The 27,137-nt window shown below is 42.0% G+C and overlaps 1 protein-coding gene across 15 annotated transcripts in view; it reads right to left on the reverse strand.

The window, feature by feature from the left end:
* Positions 1-1,832: 1,832 nt before the first annotated feature.
* LOC139540016 (liprin-beta-2-like) overlaps positions 1,833-27,137 on the reverse strand; it is a 121,675-nt gene continuing 96,370 nt past the window's right edge. For 6 of the 15 annotated variants that reach the window (XR_011668053.1, XR_011668061.1, XR_011668059.1 and 3 more), the window contains 23 exons: positions 22,659-22,770; positions 22,299-22,334; positions 21,072-21,133; positions 20,915-20,990; positions 20,610-20,716; positions 20,294-20,361; positions 19,848-19,931; positions 19,446-19,506; positions 16,127-16,165; positions 15,611-15,749; positions 14,385-14,520; positions 14,081-14,209; positions 13,765-13,915; positions 13,077-13,188; positions 12,871-12,959; positions 12,375-12,497; positions 12,157-12,282; positions 9,458-9,646; positions 8,745-8,942; positions 6,492-6,609; positions 5,659-5,724; positions 3,466-5,197; positions 1,833-3,251 (listed from right to left, as the gene is read on the reverse strand). Coding sequence is in view for 1 of the 15 variants with exons in the window: in XM_071343505.1 (XP_071199606.1) it covers positions 3,228-3,251; positions 3,466-3,525; positions 5,659-5,724; positions 8,745-8,942; positions 9,458-9,646; positions 12,157-12,282; positions 12,375-12,497; positions 12,871-12,959; positions 13,077-13,188; positions 13,765-13,915; positions 14,081-14,209; positions 14,385-14,520; positions 15,611-15,749; positions 16,127-16,165; positions 19,446-19,506; positions 19,848-19,931; positions 20,294-20,361; positions 20,610-20,716; positions 20,915-20,990; positions 21,072-21,133; positions 22,299-22,334; positions 22,659-22,770 (2,187 nt within the window). In the remaining 14 variants the exon portion in view is untranslated. The remainder of the gene's footprint in view (positions 3,252-3,465; positions 5,198-5,658; positions 5,725-6,491; positions 6,610-8,744; positions 8,943-9,457; positions 9,647-12,156; positions 12,283-12,374; positions 12,498-12,870; positions 12,960-13,076; positions 13,189-13,764; positions 13,916-14,080; positions 14,210-14,384; positions 14,521-15,610; positions 15,750-16,126; positions 16,166-19,445; positions 19,507-19,847; positions 19,932-20,293; positions 20,362-20,609; positions 20,717-20,914; positions 20,991-21,071; positions 21,134-22,298; positions 22,335-22,658; positions 22,771-27,137) is intronic. The other 9 variants (XR_011668062.1, XR_011668058.1, XR_011668054.1 and 6 more) reach the window with 6 other exon arrangements.

Genomic DNA, 27,137 nt, shown 5'->3' on the forward strand with positions numbered 1-27,137 from the left:
ATCCCCAGCTACAATAAATGCAGCCTCAGGATATGTGGTTTCCAGTTTACATAGAGTCAAATGAAGTTCGTTCAGGGCCGTCGATGTGTCTGTTTGGGGGGAATATACACGACTGTGATTATAATCGAAGAGAATTCTCTTGGTAGATAATGCGGTCGGCATTTGATTGTGAGGAATTCTAAGTCAGGTGAACAAAAGGACTTGAGTTCCTGTATGTTGTTATGATCTCACCACGCCTCGTTAATCATAAGGCATACACCCCCGCCCTTCTTCTTACCAGAGAGATGCTTGTTTCTGTCGGCGCAATGTGTGAAGAAACCAGGTGGCTGTACCGACTCCGATAGCGTGTCTCGAGTGAGCCATGTTTCCGTGAAACAACAAACGTTACAGTCTCTGATGTCTCTCTGGAAGGCAACCCTTGCTCGGATTTCGTCTACCTTTGTTGTCAAGAGACTGGACATTGGCGAGTAGTATGCTCGGGAGCGGTGCGCGATGTGTCCGTCTACGGAGCCTGACCAGAAGACCGCTCCGTCTGCCCCTTCTGCGGCGCTGTTGTTTTGGGTCGCCGGCTGGGATCCGATCCATTATCCTGGGTGGTGGGCCAAACAGAAGATCCGCTTCGGGAAAGTCGTATTTCTGGTCGTAATGTTGGTGAGTTGACGTTGCTCTTATATCCAATAGTTCCTCCCGACTGTATGTAATAAAACCTACGATTTCCTGGAGTAACAATGTAAGAAATAACACATAAAAAACTAAATACTGCATAGTTTCCTAGGAACGTGAAGCGAGGCGGCCATCTCTGTCGGCACCGGATGCTGGCTAATTTACAATGCATGACTCGTTAATTCTGCAGAACAGCAATGTTGGTCTAAATGCCTACAGGGGGGAGTTGTTGAGGATGGATGGCTTATTGGTGAGTGTTGCCTACTCATTTTAAATACATTTGCCATCTCGAATGCAACTTAAATAATTTGTCCTAATGGTCCTCTCTTGTAACTATGTTTTTATTTTTACTGATCAAGCCCCAACCGAGCGAGCCAAATAAAAACTTTTGGTCAGTCTCGGAAAAGTTTATTTTTGTCGTCGTTTTGTTTTCGGATTTGATCATATTAATGACCAATGGCTCGTATTTCTGTGTGTTTATTAAATTATAATTAAGTATATGATTTGATATTTGATAGAGCAGTCTGACTGAGCGGTGGTAGGCAGCAGCAGGCTCGTAAGCATTCATTCAAACAGCAGCTCTTAGTAATGCTGGGATGTACAGCGCTGTTTATGACTTCAAGACTATCAACTCCCGAGATTAGGCTGGCAATATGAAAGTGCCTATAAGAACATCCAATAGTCAAAGGTATATGAAATACAAATGGTATAGAGAGAAATAGTCCTATAATTCCTATAGTAACTACAACCTAAAACTTCTTAACTGGGAATATTGAAGACTCATGTTAAAAGACAGCTTTCATATGTTCTCATGTTCTGAGCAAGGCACTTAAACGTTAGCTTTTTTACATGGCACATATTGCACTTTTACTTTCTTCTCCAACACTGTGTTTTTGCATTATTTAAACCAAATTGAACATGTTTCATTATTTATTTGAGACTAAATAGATTTTATTTATGTATTATATTAAGTTAAAATAAAAGTGTTCATTGTTCATTCAGTATTGTTGTAATTGTCATTTATTACAAATATATATATAAAAATCGGCCGATTAATCGGTATCAGCTTTTTTTGATCCTCCAATAATCGGTATCGGCAGTGAAAAATCATAATCGGTCAACCTCACTCAACATACATATTCCTTTTCTACACAAGATAACTCAAGACATCCAGAAATACATATTTTATTTATTTTCCAACTCCATCCTCTTTTTTTTATTTTTGTTTTACTACTTTTAACAAAAAAGAATCCACCTTAATCAAATGAACAGTCACTGACTTAGAATCATGTTATGGGTGAAGATATCACAATGTGATCAGTCATTAAATCCATCATAGAAAATACAAAAATATTTTATGGCAAATCATATTTGCTGTATTGTAAGCTGTAGAAAGGTTTTAATGTCATTTGGTAGTGATAAGAGAAATCCCACACTGGTGCGTTGCCAGTGAAATGTTAAGCCTATTAAAATAAATACTAAACACAAGGGGTGTGAGCAACTGTCAGCAGGCATGGGTCAGTAGTTTACACATGAGACATGGACACAGGCCAATTTCAGCACACTGGGTCCCCGAGTCCCAGGCAAGCATAAACCCACCAAGCACAACTGTCCCCCCCCCCCCCCCATTTGAAACACTACAGTAGACACAGAGAAATGTAACAAATGGTTGCACGGTCATCGATCATACTGGTCAAGTAAACTTGATGAGCAGAGTTAAAGGGTCACTGTCTCTCTTGGTGACGAAAGCCTGTAGCGTTCCTGTGGGCGTATGTAAGAACCTGGACCCTTTTAAAGAAATTCTCAATGAGTGCCCAGTTGTTCTTAGTCTTCCTATAGCATTGTGACATTTGTTGCTCAGCACCCCATAGATGTTGCCGGTGCCTTGCGGCCAAATAGGAGAAAGAGGGAGTAGCAGTCATTACCGATGGAGACGCAAAAATCCACCATCCTCTCTGCCTTGTTCCTATTAGCAGACTCCGTCTTGGCCATCTTGCATGGATTCAGTATATACCTCCGGGGGGGGGAAGTCCTCTGCCGTCCCTCCCCCCTCTCAGTCATGTGCAGGATCTGCATGGCGATCTAGATGCGGGGGTTCTTTGTGGGCCTCTCCAGCACAGTCCACACCCAGTCAGCACCCAGAAAGATGCCCTGCTGCTTTGTCATTGCGGTGCAGTTGGAGGAGTCGGTCATGTGGAGGTGGCCTGCTCTGGGTAATGTAGGTTATTAGGAAGATCTCGTTGAGGGCTGTGGGGCTGGAACATGTCCTCTGGGTCCCGCGAAACAGGAGGTACTCCAGGAGGTACTATCCCCACACAGTATTTGGATAGAGGGACAAAATCGTTGGGCTTGTTGAGGATTCTCCACAGGGTGGATAATACACTGGGTATGTCCGGGGCTAGTGGCTTGCTCTCTCTCCTCCCCCACAGGGTTGAGAAATTGAAGTTCCTGTTGGGAATGGTCATGGTCGAGGCTGGTGGCTTCTCCCACCAGGTTGAGATTATCTTGGGAATGTCCAGGGCTGGTTGTTTGCTCTCTATCTTCCCCATGTCTACAGGATTAGGTCAGAGGGTGGTTTCCCTTATGACCTGCACATATGATAACAACAGTATAGTTTATTGTTGTAGAAATTATAATTTACATGAAAACATTACATAGGTTATACTTGTGTAATAACATGGATTGAAGGTACATAAGGGTACTCAACCCTAATAGAACCCTCAACCCTAAAAATACTTTAATTGTACTATGTTTGCTCTAGAGTGGTGAAAAAATTTGAAAAATAAGTTAATTAAAACTCACCAGTATGGGTCTGCCTTTGATGTTTGGAACAGCTCCAGCCCCTCTCTCCTCTCTGAAACCCTAGTGAGATATTGTGATGTGCTGGGTTGATGCAGATTAACCTGCAATAGGATCCTCATACTGTACAGGTTATACCAGGGCTTGGACACTTCACCGGGCTACCTAACACAGGCTTCCCTTAGTATTTCCTCTCTTACAGAAGCGATCCTCCATTCTGGTGACTGTTAAAGGGACTTACTTAAAGGACTACATCTGCCTATGCAATTATATGCGAATTATGTGTTGAAACATAGAAAAAACTGTTTCTTATTGGTCATATACAAATGGGCTGTATTAAGTGTTGGTGTGTTTGTTTGCAGTATGTCTTAGTGCCTTGTTTGCATCATGGATGTGTCCAGGTAATGGGTTGTTCCACGAAATGAGTCCCTTTTGCATCCTTTTGATATTTTAAGAAGAAATTGTGCATAAATATGGCATTTTAAAAGACTGTTATATTAAATTAAGTGCCCTTTAATATAGACCACATTGATAATTCAATGCATCTGGTTTTAAATATGCCTAAAGACTTGCTAAAGTGCCAAAATTCAGCATTTTGACATGTCCCTCTGATTTTAACCCACTTAACCCCAACATTTCTCCAAGTTTTCACCTTCATTGGAAGCCCTAGTTATTTTGTTGCTTTGTCAAAGTAATTTCTGAATATTATTATTTAATTCATGAGATTTGTGATTTATTTTAAGGTAAAAAAAAGAAAGAAAGAAATGTCCCTCATTTTAAGGTCAACCCTGTTACGTGAACTGAACTCTCGTTGTAATATGGTGAAACTATTCCTTTTGGAACATAAAAAAAAGGAGAAACATTGAACATCTTAAAGTCAAATCATAGTGTAAAAGCAGGCGAGCTGGTTCCACTCTTGTAGGTCGAGCATAACACGTCAACCCTGTCACCCATAGATAGACAGGCTAGAAATGTTTTAACAATTTCCTTTTTTGAAGCTTGCATTCATTTGACCCCTCCCCTCTCACAAGAGGATTTATGGCTGATTTAAGATGAAATCGTCAACCCTGTTTCAATAAACCCGGTTACTTTATTTGCCACTCAAGGCACTTGCTATTATCTTTTTTTTCTTCATTTAACCTCTTGAGATGGGAAAAAATGTTTTTTTCTTAAGTTGAACATGTGCTCTTCATGACAGAATGTTAAAATATATATATATATTTTTAACCACATTAAACTACCCAAAAGGGAATAATTTAGTGGAACGACCCTAATCAAAAAAGTAGTAAAATAGTACAAAATAATACAGTGTGTGCAATCTTACAGGCTAGATTGCATAGGGGAAAAGCATGTCCTAAAAGCTCAAGTGGCATGTTGTAGGCCTATACCTTTCACCAAAAATACAAAACACATGCTATTTACTCTAGTTTGGGGAAGAGCTACACACCAATGACGCATGTAAAACAGAATTCCTTCACCGTTCATTGTGTTCGTGTCACTAATACAGAAGTAGTATTCATTATAGTCCTGTATTATGATGAGGTAAGGGGTATGGCCAGTTGAGATTGCTGGTAAAGCCTCCTGCATTGAGGTTAGGTTGAGGTATGAGGCAGATAGAGGTTTCCCTTGGTTGATTGGCTGCGTTAATTAGTGTGGCCAGCGTAGCGTCCTCTCAGACTAGTGCTGTTTGAGCCCGTCTCATCTCCTTCAGAACTTCGTCTCGGCTTAGCAAATACTGAAAGCAAGAAGGGCCAGGGGCTGGGGTTAGCAGGAAGCATTATTCTGCAATGTTTGTCAGTTAAAGGCTTTAGAGTAATGTCCCTAACTTTAAAATCTACTTGTCGAAACCGGTTTATTCAGTTGAAACCTCCACTGTCAGGAAATATAAGAACAACATAGCACTGTAGCATTGAGGAGAAATACAAAACATAACAGCAAGTGGCGTAGCGCAGTTTTGCGAGGCCCCACCCGCAAAGTCTGAGCAAGGCAGCTAACTTCCTGAAATTCTACCACGGGGCAGGGAGAAATATTTGCAATACCTCCAGGGGGATCCCAGAGCTTGTGGGCGCTGCGGGGTGCATCCTACACCAGTGTTAACAGCGTAACAGAAAATGCTTTGTTAACTGGTTAGTTTATTCATTATTTACAGTACTGTCAAAAAGCTTGTTGAATGAGACGGATTGAACAACTACTTACTGTGAGTTGGTTTATTCCCTCAGAAAGAGCTTCTATCTGCAGTACGGTCCCCTCTGTCACCGCCATCTGCAAAGTCAAACACAACACCTAGTTCTGGGGCTACTGTACTACTGACAGGCTAGGACATCAATGACATACAGGTAACTGCCAAAATAATGGATACAAAGTATATTGAAAGCAGGTGCTTCCACACAGCTGTGGTTCCTGAATTAATTAAGCAATCAACAATCCATCATGCTTAGGGTAATGTATTAAAAGTATTGTGTCTACCATTGCTATGCCTCCATAGGATGACAATGCCCCAAACCATAGGGCACGAGTGGTCACTAAATGGTTTGATGAGCATGAAAACGATGTCAGCCATATGCCATGGCAGTCTCAGTCAACCCATTTGAACACTTATGGGAGATTCTGGAGCGGCGCCTGAGACACCATTTTCCACCACCATCAACAAAACACAAATTATGGAATTTCTCATGGAAGAATGATGTTATATCCCTCCAATAGAGTTCCAGACACTTATATGATCTATTACAAGGGGCATTGACAAGGTGCTGTTCTGGCTCGTGGTGGTTCGATGCCGTATTAAGACACTTTATGTTGGTGTTTCCTTTATTTTGGCAGTTACACGTTGTTACTTCCATGCATGATGGATGGCAGGGTAGAAGGATCTACTGTAGGTGCTGAGCAAGCACCACTGTTCAAGTCATAGGTCACGTTCCAGGCCGACTACATTTCAGTCGTTGCATTGCATAAACCAATGAGTTATGGCAGGTGTCTGCAGTGAAGTCAGCCTGGAACATGGTCATTATGGATTTATGATAAAGATGTACCTGCAGATGGTTGAGCCCCTCCCCCCAAGGTGCATGGTGGGATAGTCCTGTTCCAACATGCACTCCTCCATCTTGCATACAATGGGCCAATCATGATGATCCGAAGCATTGATGAGGGCTAGTTAGTGAATGATACTGGTTAATTAATTATGCATTCTGATGTCCCTGTGCCGTGCAATGCAATTCCTTACAGTGTATCTTTGATTCGAGTTCTTAAAACTGTAAATATTGATAATGGGCAGAGATGATTTCAGCATAAAACCGAGACAAGACTACTTTCTCCTCTAATATGAGAAGCATGCTTGGTACAAAGATTGCACATATTAAATAGGTTATCAGGAAGAATTCCACTGCTTTATCACACTTATGATTTTTATTGACGGATTTGGATAGTACCATTTACAATTAATGACAACAAGAGGGCTTCCTTGATTGAAGCGTAATCTTTAACTATAATGAATATTATAACAGTCACATTTGAAATTAACAGTGCATGATAATCACAATCTGGATTCCGTCAAAATTTACACAGCTATACAATCTCATTGTACTTTCCATTGTACATCTTTCAATTTACCAACATATATATATACCTCCATATGCAAATATTGCACGAGTTCATTCCACAACTGTCCGACGAACAAGCAACATTGCTTTCTACTGGTTAGAAAAACATTTTAAAACAATGGATCAATACCATTACGTGAATCTCAAATATGTTTGTGTTAAAATGATCAATAAAATGATGCACAATGTTGTTTACGTCAGTGGCATAATCTTAGTGCAGTAAAGGGCTGATGTGATAATATCAGAAGCGTCATGCTCATATGGGGCACAAGGGCACATGTAAAATGAATTACTAAACTTCCTTTTTAAGGACACATTTCATCGTAATTGTTTATAAAAAGATCTCTTAGCAGTATTTTGCAGAGGGGGCACACTGACTGGACCAGGCAAAGAGTACCCCCCCAAGTAAGTGGTTACTTCCAAGGTGCACCCTGGAGAGCAAAGAGATGCTAGGACACACACAGCGTTTGATATTGATTTTAGATGTCGGTGATGGGCAGGACTAGCAGGAAGTAGGTTTGTAAATTAATTTGATCAAGCTATGTAGCTAATTGATTCCTTCTTAATAATGAATAAAACAAAAATCTTTTGTTGTTTCTCTGTATTACTAGCCACCTTACAATTTTATGAAGTTGGTTCCCGGTCTCCCAACCTCATAACAAGCTATCAAGCCATTTCGGGCTGTCAATCAAGTTAGGTTGGCAAATTTTGGAAATGCAAGCAATTACTAAATGTACTGAATAAGACTCACATTCCTTCAGTCTTTGACCCAGATTTATGCACAGAAGCATATTTAATTTCTTTAAAAAAAAGAACTGTCAGTCAGGAGGATACTGACAGCTCATGAGGTATGCTTAGATATGCAGAAAAAGACTTGGTTTAAATGTAATCTGGCACCTTATGATAATATCATGATATTTGCGTAGTAATTAGGATGCCATGATATGTTCCTGTATTGATGATGTGTGTTATGATCCCACGTGCTGTGTTGTAATTTGGAAGTAACATCCTAGGCATGTTAGTGCAATATATTGAGTTGTGGGATTTACAACAGTCAGAATGACACCTTCATTCCAATTACAATTGAACAGGTAAAGAGGTATGCTTAGATAACCGATGTAGAAAAACTGTATTTTTCTTTTAACATTGAATTAGGCATAATGATTATGGCTCTAGATGGCAGGAAAAAGCTGTTTCAGGTGTTTGAAAATTGCAAAATTCTCCAACTTCCAGGGGGCCACCACCCGTACATCTTTACATACTTCGTGCCCCCTCTAAAATAATGGTACATGACACCCATGGCTGATATATCACAGCTGAACACTAGGCTTGTAGATCCACAGAGAACATAGGAGGGGTTTTCACTAATAGGTCTTTTGACCAATAAGATCAGCTCTGAAAAATATCTGTTGTGATTGGTCAAAAGACCAATTAGTGGAAGAAAGATCCGAATTGGGCTTCCTGTGTAAAAACAACCTAAGTATCCAGAAGCAGCTCATGCCCAAGGCTAGGGTTGGTTGTTGGGTGTTAGATGATGGCACGTGAGGGGTGTGGAGGTGGGTGTGCTGGGGTGGGTTTTGGGTAGCGTTGGATGGGCATGGCAGGAAGAGGTGGGGTTATTGGCTGCAAGCTGAGTAGTGATGGGTAGGTAGATACAGTAGTGTGACATCAGCTGTATGGCCCCACCTGCTCTCGTCTGTCTGGGTCTCTGTCCAGGATTGGGCTGAGGCCCCTGAAGCCGGAGTAGGGCCGGTGGGCCCCGTTCACCACCGCCTGGAGCTGAGCCTGGGCCTGGGCCGCCTCCAGGGGGCAGATGTAGTCAGTCGAGTCGTCACATCTCTTCTTCCTCAGGTGGCCAAAGTTAGAGAAGCCCAACTTCTTTGGCTGAATGGGAGGACATGACTGAGATAAAGCTGTGTATCATTTCTATTCTATCCCTTTAACCATAATCAGTGAAAAGATTTCTAAACAGCGTACAAATGGACAGTGCTATTTAAAAATGGTTCCTATAAGCCTAATTGTGCTGACTTAGTACATTATGCTATCGCTACATTTTACCTCCGCACATTTTCTACTAGCCTTAAAAAAAAAGGTGGGTGTTAGAGATACGTGGCGCTACAAAAGCCTGCTGCCCGAAAAGCTGCTTGGAGCAGCCCTGGTCTTAGAGCTTAGCCAGGTCTGAGGTGTCACACTAAGGATTAAGGTGCCTGTCTCCTGAAAGAGATGGGGGAAAGGGAGGGGGATAGGGAGAGGAAGAGAGAAAGAGGAGCGAGTGAGAGGAGGATGAGAGAGTAAGAAAAGGAGAGTGAGAGAGGAGGGAGAGAGAAACAACAAAAACGAGGGCTCCTAACAGGGTGGTGGTTCAGCCCTTGGCGTACTACAGTACTGTCATCTCTTACCCTGACTTTGGCTGTGGTGCTGAGGGGAGTGTAGCCAGACGACTCCATGAACTCCCTCTTCTCCTGCTGAGCCTGGGAGCCCACCAGCATGTTGAAGTTGGTGGCCAGGTGGCGTCGCAGCAGGGTCTTCTGAGGGGGGATGTTTAGCAGCATGGCCAGGGTGTCTGAGTTAAAACGAGGCTCCAGAATCTGGGGGGTCATTAGAGAAGATTGAGGAAGATACAGTCTGGTTGACGTTTATTTTCATGAATCTTGCCCTGGAGCAGAACTGAGCGATTTTAATAGTTTGCCTAATGTCAGTTTATGTGACAAAACAATCAAGTACAGTGCCTTCGGAAAGTATTCAGACCCCTTGACTTTTTCCGCATTTTGTTAGATTACAGCCTTATTCTAAAATTGATTAAATAGTTTTTTTCCCTCATCAATATACACACGATTCCCCATAATGACAAAGGAAAAACCTATTTTTACACAAGTATTCAAACCCTTTACTCAGTACTTTGTTGAAGCACCTTTGGCAGCGATTACAGCCTCGAGTCTTCTTGGGGGTGACGCTACAAACTTGGCACACCTGTATGTAGTTTCTCCCATTCTTCTCTGCAGATCCTCTCAAACTCTGTCAGGTTGGATGGGGAGTGTCGCTGCGCAGCTATTTTCAGGTCTCTCCAGAGATGTTCGATCAGGTTCAAGTCTGGGCTCTGGCTGGGCCACTCAATGACATTAAGAGACTTGTCCCGAAGCCACTCCTGCATTGTCTTGGCTGTGTGCTTAGGGTCGTTGTCCTGTTGGAAGGTGAACCTTTGCCCCATTCTGAGGTACTGAGCGCTCTGGAGCAGGTTTTAATCAAGGATCTCTCTGTACTTTGCTCCATTCATCTTTGCCTTGATCCTGACTAGTCTCCCAGTCCCTGCTGCTGAAAAACATCCCCACAGCATGATGCTGCCACCACCATGCTTCCCTGTAGGGATAGTGCCAGGTTTCCTCCAGACGTGACGCTTGGCATTCAGGCCAAAGAGTTCAATCTTGGTTTCCTCAGACCAGAGAATCTTGTTTCTCATGGTCTGTGAGTCTTTAGGTGCCTTTTGGCAAACTCCAAGTGGGCTGTCCTGTGCCTTTTACTGAGAAGTGGTTTCCGTCTGGCCACTCTACCATAAAGGCCTGATTGGTGGAATGCTGCAGAGATGGTTGTCCTTCTGGAAGGTTCTCCCATCTCAACAGAGGAACTCCAGGGCTCTGTCAGAGTGACCATCGGGTTCTTGGTCACCTCCCTGACCAAGGCCCCTCTCCCCCGATTGCTCAGTTTGGCTGGGCGGCCAGCTCTTGGAAGAGTCTTGGTGGTTCCAAAATTCTTCCATTTAAGAATGATGGCGACCACTGTGTTCTTGGGGACCTTCAATGCTGCAGATTGTGCCTTGACACAATCCTGTCTCGGAGCTCTATGGACAATTCCTTCAACCTCATGGCTTGGTTTTTGCTCAGACATGCACTGTGGGACCTTATATACGTAGACAGATGTGTGCCTTTCCACATCATGTCCAATCATTTGAATTGATCACAGGTGGACTCCAATCAAGATGTAGAAACATCTCAAGGATGATCAATGGAAACAGGATGCACCTGAGCTCAATTTCGAGTCTCATAGCAAAGGGTCTGAATACTTACGTAAATAAGTTATTTCTGTTTTTTATTTGTCATACATTTGCAAACATTTCTAACAACTTTGTCATTATGAGGTATTGTGTGTAGATTGATGAGGATTTTTATTTATTTTAATCCATTTTAGAAGGATTAAAGGAGCCTGAATACTTTCCGAATGCACTGTATAGTGTAGAGCAGGGGTGTCAAACTCATTCCATTGAGGGCCTGGTGTCCGCTGGTTTTTGGTTTTTCCTTTCAATTAAGTCAGAGACAACCAGGTGTGTGGAGTTACTTACTAATTAGTGGCCTTAATTCATCAATCAAGGACAAGAGAGGAGCGATAACCCGCAGACACTCGGCCCTCAGTGGAATGAGTTTGACACCTGTATTATGGCTGATACGCAAAATAAAACTTAAGCACAGGAAGCATAGAAATAGATAATATAGAACTGATCTACCACTTCTTAGACTTGCTATCGATGAGAATGACAGTTCTATAACTCACATTTCTATCTGAATTTGGTCAGGTTGCCCAAAATGTTACATATTGCAGCTTTAAGGTTAGGGTTGGGCATTAGGGTTAGCAGTGTGGTTAAGGTTAGGGTTAGGTTTAAAATCAGATTTGATGACTTTATGGCTGTGCCAGGTAGTGACCAGTGCAGTGCTGCCTCCAGAACAAGATTTATGAGGAAAAATGCTAACCTGCCTACATACAGGTGATTACACAGAAAGTTAGGATGGAATGAATTGGAATAATAGGCAGCGTCTACACGGGCAGCCCAATTCTTATCTTTTTTCACTAATTCTTCTTTTAAACAATCAGATCAGCTCTTAAAAAGAGCTGATGTGAAAATATCTGATGTGATTGGTCAAAAGACCAATTAGTGGAAATTATTAAATTAAAAATAAAAGTTTCTTTAGGGATAGTCTCTTAGGAATTGTATGTAACCATACATGTCCCATAATGGACATATTTGTCACTATAACGGCCTGAGCTGAGCTGAAATGCAGTAGAAAGGTATAAGAAGGGGCTGATTCAGTCATTGGGCCCTTGTACTTACGATAAGGCCCCCGTGCACCCCGCTGCCCCTCAGGTTGGGAGCGTACTCCGCCAGGTCCACCGAGCGAAGCCACTCCATCACCCTGTGGTTAGACCACTGAACCACCTCAGAGGGAGACGTCTTGTTCTAGTAGGAAATAACACATGTCTTAGCAAACACAACTACATACGTGTGTAAATGGAAGAATTCCTACAAACGTGCACATGCACATGTCTCACCTCATCCCCAGGCCTTCTCTTCAGGCAGTTGGGGTTGAACTTGTTGACGTGGAGGACGTGGATAGCACACTTCACACTGAGGTGATGGAGCTGACTGGTCACTTTCAGGAACAAGAGGTTGTTCTGACGGAAGTGAATCAAATATGTTGTGCATGTTTTTTCTTTTTTGTACTGGATTTAACTACACTCCTAGGAAAAAGGTGCTCCATAGGAGAACCCTTTGAAGAAGCCTTTAAGGTTCCAGGTAGAAACCGATTGGGTTCCATGTTGAACCTTTTCTCCAGAGGGTGGAACCCATGGAACCCAAAATGAGTTCTACCTGGAACCAAAAAGGGTTATTTTATGGGGACAGCTGAAGAACCCTTTTGGAACCCTTTTTCTAAGTCCCTTGAGATCTCTTTTTCGAGGGAGACCTGAAAGCCTTATGAATTATATACAGTAGCTGAGACACAACTGTGAGACAAAAACTACGATGAAAACCGATGGATGTACTTACCACTGTCAAGTACTGAAGCATTCTGCCGTCTACCCTTCCCTGGTGAAACTGATCCTTGTACTGAGGTAAACCAATATCATCAAGCCAACCTTTTGAGGATAAACCACATAACAACCAATTATACTGGATCGATTACACCGAATATAGCACCAAGTTTGCTGAATGTTGAGTGAATATGTTGATGGCCTCTACTGTGTCCAACATACGTGTGACCCAGATGTGGTCCAGTTCAGATGATTTCTCTGTCAGTTTGGTGCTGAACGACTTCAGGGCCAACTGCAGCTTCTTTCTGTGCAGTGGATTCTTAATCCCCATCTCCTGATATCAAGATTAGAATGAATCCAGGTTGTGAGCACACTATTTACTCCAAAGTGAGTGCTGCAAATGACAGTTTTAGTAACTGGATTTGGAGTCACTTGGCACACTATTTCACAATTGTGATCAAGATTCAAACAAATTAGTTTGCCCTGCTAGTTTGAGAGCCGCCTACATATATTGATATGACGTTTGGTACAGGAACCTGTCAAATGCAACCCAAAAAAATAACATAGCTGAAACATAGCTCCAAACTAGCTCAAAACAACAACAAAGGTTGAGCAACAAGATGTGAAAGACGGAACGAAATGACGTCTTGAGAACTAGACAGGTAGAACTAAATGGCGATGAGAATGTTGCAATGACTAGACAGGTAGAATGATTGGAGGGGACGAGCTAAACATTGCTTTGACAGCCATACTGATGGAGATTATACAGTGTGTTGTTAGAGGAACACCCAGCTAACACAGTACGTTCCCGGAAGGATGTCCTTGCATTATTTGACAAATAACTTTCCAACAGCGTTCTGGGAACCAAAATAAGTTAGCAGAGTAATTTGTGTGACTGTACAGTGTGTACCTTCTCTAAATCCTGTGGTGAGGCAGAGAGGAGGGTTTGCCCGCTGTCGGCCCAGTGTCGTGCCAGAATCACATACTGGCCCAGCCCATACTCTTCCAGCCAGCAACACACCTGCTCCGGAGTCCACTTGGAGAAGGGCGTCTTCAGATCCCTGCAGGAGAGGACAGACAATTGATTGGATCATCAAGACTGGAATATTTTGGAATTCCTGCTCATCTAATTAAGACATTGGCTTTTTTGGTATATTCTTGGTCACATGCACGTTTAAGATAATACACTGTATTTGATGTATTTTATGATAGTGTCCGTCCCATACCGCACAGAGGTCAATGTCTCTCCGGCCCGGGCCAGGCGAGGGCCGGCGGTGGCTCTCAGTCCCCCCCTCTTAAACTCTCCAGGCTCAAGGTCCTCTCCCTGCAGGCTGCCAGACTGGGTCTTCCTTATCCTTGGGTAGAGGAGATAGAACACATCAGTACCTTTGCTAGGCCACCACCTCTACCCAGAATGACAAATATCAGATCGTCTTCCATTTATACCAATAGTCTCTGAATAAATATCTCTAAAAAATATCTTCAGCAGTGTGCCCTTCGTGTGTGTGTGTCGGCTGTACAGGTACTCACTTTCCCCAGAGCTTCTTGATGCCCCGGTGGTTTTTCTTGTTCTCTGGAGAGACAGGGGACTGCTGTCCTGAGTCCACTCCAGACGACAGGGGAGACAAGTCTGACAGCGTGGACTCATCCAGTCTCTCCGACTTTCCTGTGAGAGCAGCATATGGAGTTTTAGTAAGTACTGTAATCTATTTAAAACTGTCTTCATCATTTAAGTCATTGTTCTATTAATTAAAGTAAGTCATGCAACGCTTCAAGGACACTGTATTTCTTCAATTCCTTAGGGTCTAAAGTTGAGGTATTATCCATGCAGGACCCACCCATATCAAACAGATCATGCTTTCCACAAGATCCTGCTGTGCCAAAGGTTAGGCAAGCGAAAAGTGAAACAGGAAAGCATTAACATTGTTAGTGCGCTCCAGCATTTTCAGCTACATTACACACAAAATGTAAATGTTGTCTTAATGGATGCCAATTCAAATCTTTGAAGACAAATTAGTTTTTTTCGCATATTTAATAAACATGTTTAATACACTGAAATTAAATGATGGTCTGAGGCGAATGGGATGTCAAGTTGCATCTATATTTGTTTACAGTGTATGGTTAAGCCAGATCAGCCATGGTCTACCTCTGTGCACACACGCCTCACGTGACGACGCCTAAGTAGCCCTGCTCTTGAGGTTAATGTAAGCTTTGTGCACTGCAACACCACTCACTGATGCGAGAGAAAAGAGCCAGGCATAATCGGAGATGCCTCTCTCTGACTCACTGAGGGTCTTACTCCCTCCAACACAGGCTGGAGTTATCAACTTTAAGTCACCACAACTTTAATCCATAGTGAAAACAGGGGCCTGGTGCTTTGACATGCATGGGGCTTCTGTCTGTGAGTAGTAGTACGGTACCTAAAGCTGGAGCACTGGCACTCCTGCAGCGGTCTTCAGCCATAATACAAGCAGAAAGCCACGCAAAAAAAAGGGGACAGCAGAAACAGTACAACAGCAAGTGGAAGATTAGTACAGAGTGAGCGAGAATGCAGAGGATAGCCACCCCATGCAAACCAACCGCATTGTGAGAGAAGAGTGGAAGAGTGCAGTTGTACCAAAAAAACCATAGAAGTGTATTTATTCAATTTATAATATACATCCACGGGAAGGTTTTGTTGTTATTTGTTGTTTGAAACATTCCAGAAGGCTGTTTGATAAAAAGGACAAGCAGCAGTGTTTTGAGATGTGACTTACTTAGGTGAAACTCACTGTCCTCGCTATCGTCAGGGGACAGCTGGTCTGGTGTAGAATACTGCTCTCGATCCCCATTCATGTCAGGTCGAGACAGCTTCCCTGGTAGGGTCTGATATTTGTTCATTTCCATGTGCTGATTCTGTGGGGAGAGGGGGGGGGGGGCATGGTTACAGGCAAGTCACGGGTCTATTCAAATGGAATTAAATGGCATCTGTTGACATTAGATTTCAGTTGAAATGCTGCTAAATTACAGAACAGAATTTGAGAATCAGATTTATATTTTGTCCTTTCATGACTATATCATTGTTAATTCGATTGGAATGCCAATGGAGTCACAAGTGTTCAGGAGACAACAGACAAAAGGCCAATTTCAAAAGCCTTAGGGGCATCTAGAGTATGATCGCTACTACATTTGACAGTTTCGGCTGAACCCGTGGCTCTGTTCCGGTCAGATAGGAAAGTTAGCTTGTGAGAGATTAAGGGTTAGTGGTGGTGAGATCATGCAGTAGAAAATACCTCTGAAACCGGTTCAACTGGTTGACCCACCACTACATGCTACAGGAGGGGGGAGCGTGCATGTAACGAAGAGAACACACACACTGTTAGTATAGTAATGTTTCGACATCATCAACGCAACAACAGTCTTAGAATACATGCACAGTACCGTTGAAAAGCTTGGAGTCACTTAGAAATGTCCTTGTTTTGGAAAGAAAAGCACATTTTTTTGCCCATTACAATAACGTCAAATTGATCAGAAATACAGTGTAGACATTGTTAATGTTGTAAATGACTATTGTAGCTTGAAACGGTGGATTTTTTATGGAATATCTACGTAGGCGTACATAGGCCCATTATCAGCAACCATCACTCCTGTGTTCCAATGGCATGTTGTGTTAGCTAATCCAAGTTGATCATTTTAAAAGGCTAATTGATCATTAGAAAACCTTTTTACAATTATGTTAGCACAGCTGAAAACTGTTGTCCTGATTAAAGAAGCATTAAAACTGGCCTTCTTTTGACTAGTTGAGTATCTGGAGCATCAGAATTTGTGGGTTCGATTACAGGCTCAAAATGGCCAGAAACAAAGTACTTTCTTCTGAAACTCGTCAGTTTATTCTTGTTCTGAGAAATGAAGGGTATTCCATGCGAGAAATTGCCAAGAAACTGAGGATCTCGTACAATGCTGTGTACTACTCCCTTCACAGAGTTGTACGAGATCTTCAGTTTCTTAGCAATTTCTCGCATGGAATATTTCTGATCAATTTGATGTTATTTTAACATACAAAAAATCAGATTTTCTTTAAAAAACAAAGACATTTCTAAGTGACCCCAAACCTTTGAACGGTAGTGTACGTGTTTAGCTGCTTTTGTTAGAATAACAGTCATCAGAAGCTAAATGGCTATGTATTTCTGTTAGAGCACGCATATCGTTTCTAATGTGTTTGGTCAATTACAAATGAAGCACATGCTGCATGTCTAAGATGGATATATTGTCATCGTAAATTTAAATCAAAACACAGAACAATCTACTTTTGGAAAGCTCATATTCCGAGCTAGCCATTTAAAAAGGATGGTCCCCTGATCTAATTGAATCTGAACAACCCTTTAACTGGAACAGCACAGGCAAAATCCTAGAGGACAACCTGGTTCATTCTGCTTTCCAACAGACAGCTGCAACATCGAGAGCATCCTGACCGGTTGCATCACTGCATGGTACAGCAATTGCTCGGCCTCTGACCGCAAGGCACTACAGAGGGTAGTGCGTACGTCCCAGTACATCACTGGGGCTAAGCTGCCTGCCATCCAGGACCTCTACACCAGGTAGTGTCAGAGGAAGGCCCTAAAAATTGTCAAAGACCCCAGCCACCCCAGTCATAGACTGTTCTCTCTACTACCACATGGCAAGCGGTACCGGAGTGCCAAGTCTAGGACAAAAAGGCTTCTCAACAGTTTTTACCCCCAAGCCATAAGACTCCTGAACAGGTAATCAAATGGCTACCCGGACTATTTGCATTGTGTGCCCCCTCCCCCAACCCCCATATTTTTACGCTGCTGCTACTCTCTGTTTATCATATATGCATAGTCACTTTAACTATACATTCATGTACATACTACCTCAATTGGGCCGACCAACCAGTGCTCCCGCACATTGGCTATCTGCATTGTGTCCCACCCACCACCCGCCAACCCCTCTTTTACACTACTGCTACTCTACTGTTGTTTTTTACTGTTGTTTTTATTTATTTATTTCTTTACTTACTTATTGTTCACCTAGTACCTTTTTTGCACTATTGGTTAGAGCCTGTAAGTAAGCATTTCACTGTAAGGTCTACACCTGTTGTACTCGGCGCACGTGACAAATAAACTTTGATTTGATTTGACACTGGGAGACAAATTCAACTTTCAGCAGGACAATAACCTAAAACACAAGGCCAATTATACACTGGAGTTGCTTACCAAGACGACATTGAATGTTCCTGAGAGGCCTAGTTGAAGAATTTAAAAAAGAATGATGTGCAAATATTGTACAATCCAGGTGTATAAAGCTCTTAGAGACTTACCCAGAAAGACTCACAGCTGTAATCACTGCCAAAGGTGATTCTAACATGTATTGACTCAGGGGTGTGAATTCTTATGTAAATGAGATATTTATGTATTTCATTTTCAATAGATTTGCCAAAACTTCTAAAAACATGTTTTCACTCTGTCATTATGAGGTATTGTGTGTAGATGGTTAAGAAAACAAATCTATTTCATGCATTTTGAATTCAGGCTGTAACACATCAAAATGTGGAATAAGTCAAGGGGTATGAATACTTGCTGAAGGCAGTGTTCAAAGCTGTCATCAAGGCAAAGGGTGGCTACTTTGAAGAATCTAAAATATTAAATATATTTTGATTTGTTTAACTTCTCTAGGGTAGGGGCCAGCATTCGGAATTTTGGATGAAAAGCATGCCCAAATTAAACTGCCTGCTCCCAGAAGATATGATATGCATATAACTGATAGATTTGGATAGAAAACACTCTAAAGCTTCCAAAACTGTGAAAATAGTGTCTGTGAGTATAACATAACTGATTTGGCAGGCGAAAAACTGAGAAAAATCCATTCGGGAAGTAGTTTTTTTTGTTGGTTTTGTAGTTTTCTATTCAATGCCATTACAGTATCCATTGACTTAGGACTCAAACTGCAGTTCTTATGCCTTCCACTAGATGTCAACAGTCTTTAGAAATTGTTTCAGGCTTGTATTCTGAAAAATGAGGGAGTAAGAGCAGTCTGAATGAGTGGACCCTAAAGTGTCACAGAGCTTTTTCATGCGCGCGACCGAGAGAGTGCCTTTCTTGTTTACCTTTTATATTGACGACGTTATTGTCCGGTTGAAATATTATCGATTACTTAGGCGAAAAACAACCTGAGGATTGAATATAAACATCGTTTGACATGTTTCTATGAACTTTACAGATACAATTTGGATTTTTTGTCTGCCTGTTTTTTATTTAATTTAAATTTTACCCCCTTTTTCTCCCAATTTCGTGGTATCCAATTGTTAGTAATTACTATCTATGTACTATGTCTCATCGCTACAACTCCCGTACGGGCTCGGGAGAGACGAAGGTCGAAAGCCATGCGTCCTCCGAAACACAACCCAACCAAGCCACACTGCTTCTTAACACAGCGCGCATCCAACCCGGAAGCCAGCCGCACCAATGTGTCGGAGGAAACATTTAAATGATGTACCTGTAATTTAAATAATGTACCCCCTGAACAAAAAAAGACAAAACAAATAAAAACTTGGTCAAAAAAATATATCAAATAAACACAGAAAAATCATGAAACCTTTGGTAGCGATCCACTTTGTAACTCCTCCAGGCTACTTGAAAGCATCCGTGGTTGGGACCTATTGAGAAAAACAACATTGAAACCAAACTAGCAATACAACACTATAGTATTTCAAGTTGGGTTAAGGGCTGGCCTCTCCACAGTAGATTTCTGAGTTGGCAGTGGTTGGAAGCGGCCTGTGGTCTTTGGGATGCCCTACCTCTCGGAGGAGTTTGTGGGTAATGTGATGTGACAGGCTGGGCTCTACAGGAGAGGGGGGCTGTGGGGGCTGTTTGTGCCAGGCGGGGACATCACAGTGACAGGGTCACTCACAGCCACTTTAGTGGGCCCCTAATTAAAGACAACCAAAACAACGAGCGGGCCTGGCTGTCACACCCACACAGCCTCAGCTCTACTTACCATTCTCCGTTGTAGTAGCAGCCAGCATCACTCTGGGAGACCATCACCATCGACGTCTTCAGGGAGGTCTGGATACTGCGGCAGCTGGGACACAGGGACAGGTCCAATATAACACGGTCAACCTGAGGGAGCACGGCTGGGGCACAAGGGGTGTGTGTGTGTGTGTGTGTGTGTGTGTGTGTGTGTGTGTGTGTGTGTGTGTGTGTGTGTGTGTGTGTGTGTGTGTGTGTGTGTGTGTGTGTGTGTGTGTGTGTGTGTGTGTGTGTGTGAGAGAGAGAGCGAGTGGGCTTGCACGTGTGTGGGTGTACAGGGGCGCAAGTGCCTTTTATTCACGTTCGGTCAACCTCTCCCAAGGACGTCTCATTTCAACAACAACAATACAAGCCCGTTGGGGACCTCTTCCTCCATGTGTGTGCAATCAGTGGTTGTCAGTGGTTGCCATTTACCTGGAGTCCAGCTCTTTCTGGAAGGACGAGGGAGACACTAACAGGGGAGAGGAGCCTCTAGAAGACATCTGGGTAGGGCGATATCACACAGACACACTTTAGAGCAAGAGTTTAAACACTTTGAGTATGCACACTAAATAGTCTGCTAATACACCGGCATGGTATATGAGAGCAGAGGCATGGAGTGTATTACTAGTCAGAGTGTTTGTACTATTCAATGAAAATATGATGAGTGGGTGAGTACTTGAGAAATGCAAGGTTGTAGTTGTACTGTGTTGTGTGTTCCACAGAGGAGGAGCAGACAGAGCTCTCTTACCGCTGACCGGATGATATGTGAATGAGCTTTATGGGTGAGAGCCCTCATCTTCAGACTCCCACTCAGTTCCTCCTCACTGCTCCCAACCAGGAGCTTCTCACTGGACACTAAATACACCCACACACATTCAGAATTTATTCAATGCCTCTTCAACATTCTTGGAATTATTTATTAGAAAAATTTCAAGCTCTCAGCTTGAGTATATGAAAGCAGTGAGTGTGTATCACCTTTGAGTAAGTGTGTATAAAAGCAGTGAATGTGTCTCATCTCTGGGAGGGAGTGTTTATAAGCAGTGAGTATATTACCTTGAGTGAGGGCCATCACCTCCTTCATCTTCCTGTACTGGCCCAGGAGAAGAGTCAGCTCCTCTATGTGACGGTCCTGACACAAATAGAAAGGACTTTAATAACATACCTTCACTTGTACAACTTCAAGAAACTAGAATATGACACATTTACTTACTTTCTCATAGTTAGTTGCTACCAAAGACTCCATCCCCATTTTCAACCTTTGCAATTCTTGGTCTGAAAACAGAAAAGAAAATGTATTTTTGTGACTCATGAGAGTAATTATGTTTAAATATCAACTGTTCATAACTCCCGGGGTTAAAGCAAAAACAAATCCCATGACTGAAACTGAAGTCGATCTCAGATCGATTGTCTGCGGGGCCAAGTTAACCTTTTATGTAAAGCAGTAATGACCATCATGCTTTAGGGAAAGAGGATCATTTTGTACATGTATTACACTGCGAGTTTGACCAATTCCAGTCCCATTTGTTAGGGGGTCCGGGGTACTCCGAGGGAAAGGACATTCTACTCCAAAATACATTTTAAAAAATGAGGATGCTGACACCATCTACAATATATTTTCCACCTCCAGGAATGAGCCCAATAACATATTGGTCAAAATTACGTTAAAATTATTTTTACATATTGGACCATGTATATAGCATTTTTTTTATTTATGATGCGCGCAATTTTAGGAGTAGAGAAATGAACGTGGTAGCAATGGAAAGCTGGTATCCCCCTCTTTTTTTTATAACAAAGGCCAAAACTTCTTTCAAAAGTATTTTCCCCCCGCAATTGCATTAAGAATTGTTCTGCATTGACTGCTTGTCAGAGTATGTTTCTCTCCCTATGGCTCTCGCAACTTGAATGTGCCTTCAGAGGAACATTTATCTTGCATAGAACACAGTACAACAAGCCGACTAGGTAAATAGGTCAACTATTCTACTATGGGGCGGTCTGATTTTGTTTTAATAATAACATTACATGGCAAAAATAGTAGCACTGGAAAGTTACATCCTGAGTGATAAAGTAGAGGCTTTGGATTACTTTGCCAGCAGCTACAGTAGGCTTTTTGAGTGTCAGCAACAATCATGTATGTTAGCTCAGTGCACACAGCGTAACAGAGAAAATAAAATATTTGGGAATATATTTCGTAGAACAGACATGCTTCTCTATTAGGCCATTTCATCTCCAATGTTCTCATGGGCGTGGGTGTGAGGATGTGTCAGAGCTCCCCCCCCCCCCCCATTCTCCCCTCTGCAGCTGCCGGGGCTGATGGAATGGGTGTGACAGACATGACAGCATGCCAGCGTGGGTTATACAGCACAATAGAGAGGCAGTGACGGCGGAGCAGCATTGTACCAGGGCCACAACTGCAGGAGCTTAGAGACTAGAGACTTACATTTGTCTGTCAGCTGTCTCCTATACACCTCCTCTACTGCAGGGGGCAGCATAGAGTAAAGAGACAACAGTGGAGGGGGTAGAGAGAGGGCATTTGATAGGTATTGTATTATCTGAATGAGGCACCACATGCAGATGACTAGCTGGATCAAATTAGCTTGGTATAATTCAACCTCTAAATATGTATCATTAGTTCGTATTATCAAATGTCAATGTTCAAAGATTCCCCCTGCCCTGACAGTAGAATAAGCATTAGTGGATGGTATTTAGTTTGAGGTGGACACCTGAAATAATGACAGTATGCGTTAAAATAGCCAGTCCCTGGTATTACTGACGATGTATGTTTGACAGGTAAAGTTACCTCTCTCTGGGTTCTCATTGGTCATTGGGCCTCTGGAGACCAGCTGGCTCTGTAGGCCCTCAATCGCAGAGTCTTTGGAGGCCAGCATCTGCTGTAGGTCTGCTATCTCTGCCTGAGAGGGTCACGGTCAATGGAGTGATACAAGTTAATACTGCATGTTTACAGTCACATTATGACATTAGGTCTCATACAGATATATGTACAAGGTGGCAAGACAATTATGCCTTCCTCAAGGAGAAAAGCATGAGAGGGGTGTGGTTAGGGCTGTGGCAGTCACGAAACTTCATCAGCAGGTGAATGTCAAGAAAATAACTGTCAGTGTCATGGTAATTGACCGTTAATTAACATAAACACATTTAGCATCTCCTGGCTTCCACACAAGCCACTGATGCAGACCTTTGGAACATCTACATTTGAAAAAATAGCCTACACATTCACAATAAATCCATTGTTTATTTTAGACAGGTCTAAGAAGCATGATATGAAGAAAATGTAGTCTATTTCAGAAGGACAGAGCAACATACTCTTAGTTGTCCTCATGTTAGGCCCTGATCTGCCTATGCCAAATGGCTGTGGGCTACTCTACTGTAGTTCATTTAGCAGACAAGATTTGCTTAGAATTCCGCTGCATTATTTTATAGTATGAAGAATACAATTGAACAAAGCTGAATAAAATACAAAGGATATTTTCTGCAAACAATTTTAGGGAGTGCGCACATGCGGCTATTCTGTGTTGAGCGGTTAACAAAGAAATCGGTACTCCTATATGCTTAATTTTGAGTTATTAATGTAACTTTAGTTGTTCTACAAATGTTGGGCTATATGTTTTCATTTTAAAAATCTTGTAAGGCTGCATGATGAGACTCTAATGATGATTTCTTTTTAAAGTTGCTTGAAAGTCATGAGCTCTGCTTTGTTCTGTACAGACTACATCAGTCACTCATTCACAATTTGACAAGCACTTGATAATGCCTAGAATTTCACGCCGGCATTCCCTTTGTGTGGCCGTAATGCACCCTAAAAAAATCCATGCCTTTTGCGGCCGGCCAGTGGCCATTGTGCCCTTCGTCCTGAGCATTCCAAATCACCTCTCACTCACATGGCTCTCCATCACGTGATCGGGTCTTTCTCATATGCTACAAGTGAAGACAGACACATCGGGGATGCAACTGAACTGTCCACATTTACTTTTCGTCAGCCAACAAGATGAGTAGGCCTAACGAACAACAAAAGCACTAGCCTATGTCAATCTAATATCCCCCATAGTGTAAAGGTCGACCTATTCTATTCTGTGCAAGAATTAAATATTCCAAACACAGTCTGGGACAGTTGTGGGATGCAATAGATCCCATATTAATGTGCTTAATTTTAAGAAGTTATTTGGCCAATTTAGTTAATGCCAGCCAGGTAGGCAATACTCCTGTTGTAAATATAAGCAATGTGCTTAATATTAGGAAAGTTTAGAAATAAATATAGCAGGCCTAGCCTATAGAAATAAGATGGGAAACTCCTCTTTTTAGTAGAGGCCCTCACTCTGTTTTCTCGTGCAATTGCATAGCCTATAGAAATGTTGCGCAACATGAGTTCATGGGCTCTCATGAAGCATTACATTTGATTTTCGATAACATTTGCATTGATGCCAGATTGCATAAAGGGACAATAGAGTGCTGAGTACCAGGCAGTTAGCAAGTTTGGAAGGGTAAATGATCAGCAGTAGCATCAGAGCTTGGAGAAGCCTAATTACGTGACTAAACGGTCATGTGGAATTTGACTGCCTTCATGACTCGTGACTGACGGTGTGTTGGTAATACGGTCACCGCAACAGCCCTAGGTGTGGTGCATAATTCCTGATAAAAGACACAGTCCACAATCTTAAACACATTCAAATTGGATTCGTAACATACTGTATCATACAAATTGGATGACGTAGAACAACAAAAACGGGGATCCGTTTTGGCTCGTGAGCACCACTTTCAAAACTACTGGCTGAAATTATACAAACGTTTTGGAGCATCTCTTTAAGTCCTTAGTGGGGTAGGGAGAACAAACAAATACTGATCAATTCAAGTCAATAAAAAGCTCTGTGTTTCAAAGACATCTATTCTAGTCGAACAAAGCACTTTAAACACAAGGGGGCCATATTTGCGATCAACCATTTTAATGTAAACAGTTTCCAAATGGGTATTAGCCAATTAAAATCATGGATTTATTTGCACGTGACAGAACACTAAATTGTAGCTGGTCCCATCAGATAACATGGCACACATTAGCCCTATGCTAACTTCACCAGGTGGCAGTGATTATATCCTGCAACAAATTCTTCATCATCTAAGATCTTAGACTTTATATCCACCAACCAATGGCATTTCTTAAAATAGGTCAGCGCTGGCCACTAGAGAGATATTTAAAACCACTGGTCTGTAACAAAATGTCCTAACGTGAGACAAACTGTTACCGTTTTCCCATATATGACAAAATCCCATGTTTCTTCCTATCGTTTCACACCCATTTGTGTGCTTTCACAGCAATAAAGATGTAGGTGGATTATAGAACAAGTACGTTTATATTCGTACATCATTAAAAAAAAGTTGAAGACGCTTGTGGTCTTGCCAAATAGCTGTAATTGACCCTTACTGCTATCACTAATTGGTGGTGTGTTCCACTAAGGCGGTAAGCCCAGAGACTTATCTCCCAATGTCTCGTGGAAAGCAGACTGGACCAGCTTTTCCTCTAGGATTTTTGCTTGTGCTGAGCTCCATTCCGTTTCTTTTTTATCCTGAAAAACTCCACAGTTCTTAACAATGACAAGCATACCCATAAGATGATGCAGCCCCCACTATGCTTGAAAATATGGAGAGTGTTACTCAGTAATGTGTTGTATTGAACACTTCAGGACAAAAAGTGAATTGCTTTGCAAAATTTTTTGCAGTATTACTTTAGTGCCTTGTTGCAAACAGGATGAATGTTTTGAAATATTTGTATTCCGTACAGGCTTCCTTCTTTTCACTCTGTCAATTGGGTTAGTATTGTGGAATAACTACAATGTTTGTTGATCCATCCTCAGTGTTCTCCTATCACACTCACTCCCTGAGCGGTTGCCTTCATCTCCGGCAACTGAGAACCAAAATGTAGTGAATTATTTCATCATGCTTAAAGGGATATTCATTGTCCGCTTTTTTTTTACCCATCTACCAATAGGTGCCATTTTTTGCGAGGCATTGGTCTTTGTGGTTGAATCTGTATTTGAAAATCACTGCTTGACTGAGGGACCTTACAGATAATTGTATGTGTGGGGTACAGAGCCGTGGTAGTCATTCAAAAATCATGTTAAACACTATCATTGCACACAGAGTGAGTCCATGCAACTTATTATGGGACTTGTAAAGCAAATGTTTACTCTTGAACCCATTTCCGCTTGCCATAACAAAGAGGTTGAAGGATTATTGACTCAAGACATTTCAGCTTTTCGTTTTTTATTAATTTGTAAAAAGTTCTTAAAACATCATTCCACTTTGACATTATTGGGTACTGGGTGTAGGCCAGTGGGAAAAAAATCTCAATTTAATCCATTAATAACTCAGGCTGGAACAGAACAAAAGTGGAAAAAGTCAAGGTGTGTAAATACTTTCTGAAGACACTATAAGTGTAGCCTACACGTCTAGTGTCTTCAGAAAGAACTTATGAAGCTAAGAGCTAATGAAAGAGTTAATGAGCTAACTGAGCTAATGAATTATGGACTAATGCGCATACGCTTCTAACTTAGGTTACACATCTCGAACTAGTCTGACTTCATTGTTTTGTTGTGAATTTATGCACCTGGCATCCCTGCTGCCTCGGCTATTCCTCTTAAATCTTATGGCGTCCCAGAAAAAGACAATCAATAGGCCTGATCAATACCTTTGCGTGCCCGGGGATCGCAGAGGAACGCACAGATCTGCCATTTCATAATCTGTAAACTTTTTTTCCTTGCACTTTGACAGGTAAATATTTATAGCTCTAATATTTAGCTAATGAATGGCCTAATATCAAGCTAATATTTAACTTCTTACTTCGGCTACACATTGCTTGCCTCTCTTTTCCAGCTGTTACCACTTTATTAATAGGCCTACAGTATAGGATGCGTTGATCAGTTGATTGACAGGTGTACTGTAAAATGTTAAACTTTCCTCTAGTGTGGATGCTCACCAACATGGGTTCGAGTCCAGACTCACGATAAACTTCTTAAAATAACAGTTACTGCAAACTGCAATCTGTTGGTGTTTGTTCACGTCCATCTACCTCAACATTTGTAATTGGCTGACGAAGAATTTGTTCCAGGATGTAATCACTGGCACCTGGGGAAGTTAGCATCGGGCTAACTTCATGTTATCTGATGGGACCAGCTGCAATTTAGCATTCTGTCACGTGTAAGTAAATCGACAATTTTTGTTGGTTGATAAGCATTTTGAGCCGGATAAATTGTTTAAGTTTAAATCTGTG

This window comes from Salvelinus alpinus, chromosome 15 (assembly GCF_045679555.1).
Source record: "Salvelinus alpinus chromosome 15, SLU_Salpinus.1, whole genome shotgun sequence".
NCBI classification, from domain to species: domain Eukaryota; kingdom Metazoa; phylum Chordata; class Actinopteri; order Salmoniformes; family Salmonidae; genus Salvelinus; species Salvelinus alpinus.